This window comes from Nannobrachium achirus (assembly GCF_963921795.1).
Source record: "Nannobrachium achirus genome assembly, chromosome: 4".
Lineage (NCBI taxonomy): Eukaryota > Metazoa > Chordata > Actinopteri > Myctophiformes > Myctophidae > Nannobrachium > Nannobrachium achirus.
The window spans coordinates 64,968,928-64,977,639 of NC_137813.1; the positions used below are offsets into that span (position 1 = coordinate 64,968,928).

Consider the following 8,712-nt stretch of genomic DNA (forward strand, 5'->3'; position numbering starts at 1 on the left):
TTTCATCACAAATGTGTTCATAAAGGTGTCTACTATCACCTCTGAACTTTGCAAAACCCAACTCCCTTGGGGTCTCATTGAATTTACTATACAGGAAAATAATACAAAAAATGAATCTGCTATAAGTAGCATGTGAGGGGTTAAAATAGGGGTTTGTCATGATTCTGAATCCAATGCAAGCATTTGTCTTGCACGGAAAACATTCCTCGGAGCGCGTGAAGAAAATAAACAACCTCATGTTATGTCAATCACGTTTGCACACTGCCACCCGTTTCGTATTTATTTTCGGACCAGGGTTGTTTTTTTCTCGATTTTCGCAACTGTCGCCACTGAGTCCCTTAATTGCTCTCTCTCTCTCGTCTCTCTCTTCTTGGCCTGAAAAATGCTTTAGAGGATTTCGGATTTCCAAAAGGATTTCCAAAACGCAACGAGAAAACGCAGTGCAGTGTGCAGCCAACAAGTCCATGCGTGTCAGTGTGATGTCAGTGTGTTGTAAAACGGATATGTGCGCCCAGGGCTGTCACAATTATTAAATAATCGTCTAATCGTGATTATTTGACATAATCGTGATTATTTTTCACAATCGTCATAATCGTTTTCATGTTGAAAAATGTTCATATATTTTTAAGAAATTCAAAAATAGTGGAAATAGCAGATCTACAAGCTCACAACGCGTCGCATCGCGACGCGTTGTGAGCTTGTAGATCGGCTATTTCCACTATCAAAGTTATTTTTTAAGTAGTAAGTTGTCAAATATGTCAGTAATTTCTTTGTAGGTTATGTCTCATATCTACCATGTACAACTTCAAAGCCTAAAAACCAAACAGAAATGTAATTATCAACGACAAAAACACAATTAAATTGTTAATCGCCAGTTATTTGAGTGACAATTAATCGTCATGTAAAATGTCATATCGTGACAGCACTATATGTGCCCACATACTGTATGGAGATCTCTGTATCTCTCAGTCCTTGTCCCCTTTTAAGGGCATATTGGTTGGAATTAGTCGTTGGGATGGGATGGGATTGGAATTAAACAAATCCGGAATTCAATCTGTATGTGCCACAGATCTGATTCAGGCTATAGATTTGACTGCCAGTGTAAATGTTGCCTAAATACAGCCTGCTCTATAATGATTGTAACGATAGCTATAGAGTGTTTGTTCAGTAGCAGTGTTAAATAGCTCTATATAATGATAGTAATCATTGTTGTAGAGTGCTTGTTCAGTAACAGTGTTAAATAGCTTCATATTGTGATAGTAATCATTGCTCATAGTAATCATAGAGTGTTTGTTCACTTTGGGACCCACATGGTCTCTAGAACAGGGGTTCCCAAACATTTTTGGCTCAGGGCACCCCTATAAATATTATTTTCATCCAAGGCACCCCTACATTATATAGTCTACATAATTTTCACTCCCAACACCTTTTCTACCATATTTTAGCGATTATGTTGCGAGAAAAACGTTGAGATAATAGCCATTTTTTGTTAGAACTGACTGAAAATAACTTTGTACATCAAGTTTAAAATTATACTAAATAAGTGTCCAATACATTCCAAATATTATCAAATTATCTCGCGGCACCCCTGGACAGCCGTCACGGCACCCCAGGGTGCCCCGTCACCCACTTTGAAAACCCCTGCTCCAGAGGTCATGACGTCATGCTTATGTCATAACAGAACAGGGTTGTATAATTGAAACCAGCGACGACGGTTTGTCACAACCTGTCACTGCTCTTTTCGATGGAACTGTAACAACGGTCCAGACGGGCTCCTTGTACTGCGTTGCTTCACAAACACGCCTGGGCATCAACACTAGCGTTGTGATCTGAGCGCAGCGTGGGTCGCGAGCGCGAGCTGTCGAGTTGCGTGTCGGGGGTTCCCAGCGATCCCAGCCACCAGCTACATTGTTGTCAGGAGTTACTCGCCTCTGACTGGGCGACAGCGTAAGTGCGAGGGAACGTGCTATACGAACGGAGGGGGGAAGAGTATAGAGAACCTGTGAAAGACCCGCCTGTATAACTACTCGAGCTACACTCTGTCGCCGCAGCGCGGGTTGTCAAGTTGGAGATCATTTTGATCCAGATGTCTCAGACTGAACACGAAGCAGAGGACTATGGATACAACCTGGCTGACAGGAGGAATAAAAGTATGTTCAGACACAACAGGTGTAAGGCCATGGTAGGGTTCGCCAAGAACAATCCACTCGTAAAGCAGCTCCTCAGAGCCATGCGGATTTCGGGGTGTCCACCGAATGTCCGCATCTCCTGCGAAGACTGTTGGGGTTTGGGGTATTTTGATCCCCAAAGCCGGTCTCTTGCCATGTGTCAAAACAACATCCCCCAGCAGTCACTAATGAACTCTGTAGTCACACACGAGCTCATCCATGCCTTTGACTGCTGTCGGAGACACGGCGCGGACCCGAACAGTCTAAAACATCATGCCTGTTCAGAGGTCCGAGCGCATAACGTCGCGGGGCGCTGCTCCTTCACCAATGCAGTTGACACAATGGAGTGTGTCCGAAGAGGAGCTCTGGCTTCTGTCCTGAAAGTGTGGGAGATCACCAGAGCGGAGGCCGAGAAAGTGGTGGACGAGGTCTTTGACACCTGCGTCAACGACCGCGCGCCGTTTGGTCCGGTTCCATACAGCAGGACGGATGCCGAGTCTGCCTTCAGAGATTTATGAGATGTATGTAGCTCTGGTCCATCGACAGACCCGTCGGCAATAGACCGCGTTTTCTCAGCCCCTACGAGCGCTCAACTTAAGTCAAAATAAACAAAACTACTTCACTACTCACCAAACCAAAGATAGTTTTGCGTTGTGGAAAGTCTATTCTCCACTGTGGTGAGCCCCTCAGCACCCCACCCAATCTGCAGAATACACAATTTTTGGCATGAAATAAAGTGCATCCAACTCGACCGCCGCTTATTTCCGGGGTGAACCATTGTATCTGTGGTGGCGCTGGGTGGCTCGATACAAAAATAATGTATTTTACAGAGTAGGTGGGGTGCTGAGGGGCTCACCACCGCGGAGAATAGACTTTCAACAACGCAAAACTACCTTTGGTTTGGTGAGTAGTGAAGTAGTTTGGTTTATTTTGACTCAAGTTGAGCGCTGGTAGGGGCTGAGAAAACGCGGTCTATTCATTTGCCGACGGGTCTGTCAGAGCGTCACTGGAGGTGACGCGATGGACCAGAGCTAAGATGTATGGATACTAAAGACACAGTTAATCACAACAGATGACAAATGTGCATAGGGCCTACTTTGTATCTATTATGTTTTAAATAAGCAATACAAGGAAACCGATTTTGCTGATTTACTGTATATTATAAGGTAGATCAGGGCTACTCAACGTATGGCTCAGGGGCCACTCAGCAAAATACAAAAAGTCAAGGGGTAAGGATGGTCCTGTTTTGCTCGTTTAGACAATGTTTTTGTAACACACTGCATGAGTAGTCTAAACATTAAGGAATGATTAGGGATGACATTATGAAGTTCCTTCTTTTGGAACAAACAGTACAATAGCAAAAATAGCACAAAAAAAAACAAGACAAAAGAATGATGGTTTTGGAGAGTGAATGAAAAATGAGATCAGGAATTATTCGTCCACACTGAAAGCAGACAAAATATATTTGTATTAGTATGACCGTGACAGGCCGCATAGACATGCTGCAGGGGCTGCATGAGGCCCACGTGCCGCAGGTTGAATAGCGCTGCCCTATAAGGTAGTATCCCACCCATTTCACAGGTGTTATGCTGTTCACCATAATGTCCGGAATGAGGGGGCTGTTTGTTAACCAACGTGCTAGCAATGGTTGTGTTTGACACATTCAGTTTATCGGTAATGACAGTCATTCAATAATATCCACATGCAAGTTGGTTCCCCACGCTGTGCAGGTGGTTGAACCCTGTATGGTTTCAACAGAGGACAGTTCTAACACCACATAGAGGAGGAGCTAACCAGTGGCATCACATAGAGTTCTCAACAGAACTGAAAATGAAGGCCCGGCCCTGACTGGGCCGTAACAGCAAGTGGGACTGAGTTACTAGGGCCCAAGGTGGCGGGGGCCTTCAATATATTATGCTTTAACTATTGAAAAATAGCAGATATACAAGCTCGCAGCGCGGCACCGAGTGCCGCGCTGCGAGCTTGTAGATCTGCTATTTTTGAAAAGTGAAAAAAATGTGCGCAAATCTTTGAATATATCGATGTTTTTAAACGAACATTTTGCAACTCAAATTTTGCTTCTGCCCTGGAACTGAATATTTTGAGATGGGAGTCCGTGGCCAAATACATATAATTTTGGAGGTCCTTCACATGAAGAAATGTGAGCACGACATAGAAATATTGTTTTTTCAAAAAACCTTAGAAGGATTTGAAATATTCAAAAACAAATGTGTCCCAATCTCACTGAGAGCCAGTCATCTCGGAAAGTACAGCTTTAGACAGGGACTGAAAATACTTTTTTTTTGTTTTCTCACTAAAATGTGATAAAGCCACTAAAGCATTTCATAAATTTCAGGCTACATTTCACTTAAACGCCAGAGCTTAACTCTGCATGTAAATAAGACTTTTTTTAATTAATGTGAGAGATCGTCAGGTCATTTGCAGGTTAGAAATTTATTTAGAACTTGAATATCTCAAAAGTAGTATTTCAGCATGGCATCATTCTATAAGCCATATCTTCAAAACTGTTGGGTCAATCTCCACAACCAATATATCATTTTGTAGCTATGATCCCCAGCTTCCAAATGAAATGACAAAATGAAAATGAATAAAAATCCAATGACTGGCTCCCAGCCAAATTGGGACACAAATGTTCACGTTAAAAAAGAAAAAAGCAGACCTACAAGCTCGCAGCGTGGGAACGCATTATTTTGTGCTTTAACTATTGAAAAATAGCAGATCTACAAGCTCGCAGCGTGGCACTCGGTGCCGCGCTGTGAGCTTGTATCTGCTATTTTTCAATAGTTAAAGCACAAAATAATGCGTTCCCAGTCTAAAGGGGTTATACCCCTCCCCTTATGAAGAACATTCATGGGGGGCCCGCAGTGAATCCTTGTACCCAGAATTTGGTGCGATTTTTTTTTACGTTGAAAGCCCTCTGTATTTATTTCATGGACTTAATAAATAACATGCTAAAAAAAAACTTTCAATAATATTGCAGTTATAAAAACACTATACAGGATCGGGGAAACAAGGCTAAGGTCTTCTCTGGCCTCCTGAAAGGTGAGTTTTCAGGGCAGTTTTGAAGGATGCCAGTGAGCTACATGTTTTAAGGCAGGTAGCAGGCCTGGAATTTCGTCAGTTTAGGGGCAAGGCCAATTGGCCTTTGGTGTTGTCAAATTTGTCAGGGCACAAAGGCCAAGTGCCAGGGCAGGAAGGCCATCATTAAAACAATGATTTTAAGTCCACGCCACAGTCATAGTTAATTTAGCTTAAACGTTAAGGTTTAATGTAATACCTTTCAATTAAATAAATATCAAGAACCTGTTTTATTTCTGTTTTGCCATGTGCAGTGGTGTAAAGTAACTAAGTACATTTACTTAAGTATTGTACTTAATTGTTTATTGTAATTTTGAGTATTTCTAACACTTACTTCTACTCCACTACATCTCGGATCCAAATATTGTACTTTTACTCCACTACAATTATTTGAAACCTTTAGTTACCAGTTACTTTGCATATATCAATTATAATATTACTAAACATACATGGACCACTTTAGCCCTATTTAGGCTATTTGAAAATAACCAAGCTTATAGAAAAAATAGCAGATCTACAAGCTCAAGATGTGTCGCATAACTATGCGTTGTGAGCTTGTAGATCTGCTATTTTCAAACATTTTGTACTTTTACTTTTGGTACTTTAAGTACATTTTGATACCAATACTTTTGTACTTTTACTCAAGTATATTTAGGACTTTTACTTGCAACCGGAGTATTTCTACATTGCAGTAGGCTATTGATACTTTTACTTAAGTAAAACATTTGAGTACTTTTTCCACCACTGGCCATGTGTTGTGCACGCACGCACGCACACGCACACACGCACACAAACTCCTCCCTCCCGTTCGCGGAGTGATCCTTTCTCAACAATAATGTACTTTCTGACAGCTCAGCCTCTTGGGGAAAGAATAGCTTTTGGTTCCCTTAGTGCTGCATTTTGGTTGTTGTCCTGAGCTCAGCAGAGCTCCGTTTGAAAGCATTCGTTCGCACATTCGGATTTATTCAACAGGCTGCGTTAGATGTAACTCCCGTTTGGCCCGGTGATGCTTTTGTGTTGTATAAACACTGTGTCGCGGGACTCCGGCGGCTCACTATGCGGCGGCTGCTATGCTGCTACTACGAGCGTAAATGGAATCTACTACTGGTCATGTGAGGAGCTCAGCCAACCACGCACTGCTGTTACCGTAATGACTGGAAAATCGCGCAGAGGAAAAAACGGTAAAAAGCAGTTAATGGACTGCTGTGGGCACCGGGGCACCACGGCCACTGTGGCCGTTTGGGCATGTCATTTTTCGAGGGGCACACGGCCAAAGAGAGGGGCAACGACGGCCATGGCCGTCGTGGCCGCCGTGAATTTCCTGCCCTGGCAGGTAGCCAAGGAATTCCACACATGGGTGGCACTGTTGTAGAAGGAGAATTTACCCATATTTGTCTTATGGGTTTATGTTATCAGATCATTGTGTGTGCTCCCTCTGGTGTTGTGGCTGTGGGTGTTTTGGAGATGTTTGGTCAGATATGCGGGTACTGAGGGGATGGAGGGCTGATTTGCTGACATCTGACATCACTGTGATGTCACGTGACGTCACAGTGATGTGTCAGGGGAACACATGTCAGGTGTTGGCCGTATGGGCGGATACGGACAAGCTGTGACGGTCGCAACAAGTACCGTATTTACAAATCCCAGTGCTCTACTATTAAATGTGGGGCTCACTGATTCATAGATGTTAAACCTTGGTCTAAGTATTAAAGCATGCAACACAGTTTTGAAAAGAAAAGAAAAGAAAAGAAAAGAAAAGAAAAGAAAAGAAAAGAAAAGAAAAGAAAAGAAAAGAAAAGAAAAAAGTGAAGTGAAGTGAAGTGAAGTTCTTACCCAATAACCATGTCATCCATCAGAGGAACAAAGTCTTGATCAAATCATTGTCAACACCGTCACTGCCACCTAGTGGCAGTTTTTTAGATAGCTGGGACTGCTCTGCATTGGTTAGAAAGACCAGTAGGAGCGAGATCATTTAGCGACCTACAACCGGGTCGCGACGTGTTCGGTAGTTTTCAGCGACCGGGTCGCTAAATCGAGCGACCGGGTCGCTAAATCGAGCGACCGGGTCGCTAAATCACCGACCGCGCCGCTAAATCGACCGACCCGGTCGCTAAATCTACCGACCTGCCTGCAGTTTTAGGTCGGTAGATTTAGCGACCCGGTTGGTACATCTAGTGACCCGGTCGGAAGATTTTGCGCCCCATTCGGTCGATTTAGCGACCCGGTCGCTCGCTTTAGCGGCGCGGTCGGTGATTTAGCGACGCGGTCGGTGATTTAGCGACCCGGTCGGGAGGTTGCGTGGCAGGTTAGCCTAACTGAGGTAAGGTTACTGAGGTTAAGTTTAAGGTTAGGGTTAGGGTTAGGGTTAGGGTTAGTAGCCCGGTCGTCGTGGAGATTTACCTACCCGGTCGCTGGATTAGCGTCCCAGTCGGTGGAATTAGCGTCCCGGTCGATGGAATTAGCGTCCCGGTCGGAGGAATTAGCGACCCGGTCGGAAGATTTTGCACCCCAGTCGGTCGATTTAGCGACCCGGTCGCTCGCTTTAGCGCCGCGGTCGGTGATTTAGCGACCCGGTCGCTCGATTTAGCGACCCGGTCGCTCGATTTTGCGACCCGGTCGCTGAAAACTACCGACCACGTCGCGACCCGGTTGTAGGTCGCTAAATGATCTCGCCCTCTCTCAGAAAGACATCCTACTGTATTATCTAAACACATTATACAAAACAAGGATACCAGTGATGACACTGATGACACTTCATTGAATACATGATTTCATTATTAGGCCTATTTTGTAAAATTACTTGGATATTTTAGTAAATACAGTTTGATTTGTTAATGGAATAAGGCTGTTGTCAAGTAAAGTCCTATTCTAAACTTCCTCAGTTGGTAAATAACCTGTGTTACAACACAACAAGTAAAAAAATAACTCACTGAAACAGCAAAGGGTTTGTGAGACATGAACTTATTCAATACAGCTGTAACATATCACTTCATGCAATGTTGTTGCATGAAGTGAAGTGTTCGTACTTAAAGCCTCCTCAACCGTGTCAAGATAAAATATAAGATTAGAAATACAATAATAAAAGCTACATAGTAAAACATTGCACATTTTGCAAAATATGTTAATAGAAAGTTGTGAAATATAATGAAATGAAGGCAAATAGGCTATAGTGAAAAGTCAGCTAGATTGTGATTGTGAGTCGTTTGTGTCATAAGTGTAGGATTCAGTCGTACGCACGGATACACGCACGCATGCACACACACACACACACACACACACACACACACACACACACACACACACACACACACACACACACACACACACACACACACACACACACACACGCAAAACCTGTTCTTTACTATTATTGATCACCAGATCAGCTCCTGCTGGCTTCATACATTGTTTTCTACTTTCCTTCAAAGTTTCCTTTTCTGTAGAA

General features: G+C 43.4%; 1 protein-coding gene across 1 annotated transcript; it reads left to right on the top strand.

Annotated features, from left to right (window-relative positions):
- Positions 1–2,086: 2,086 nt before the first annotated feature.
- On the top strand, positions 2,087–2,686 carry LOC308283100 (mitochondrial inner membrane protease ATP23 homolog; the record flags this gene model as incomplete). Its single annotated transcript, XM_080723484.1, has 1 exon — positions 2,087–2,686. One exon carries the CDS (start codon positions 2,087–2,089, stop codon positions 2,684–2,686), a length of 600 nt encoding a protein of 199 aa, XP_080579610.1.
- Between the last annotated feature and the right edge of the window lie 6,026 nt (positions 2,687–8,712).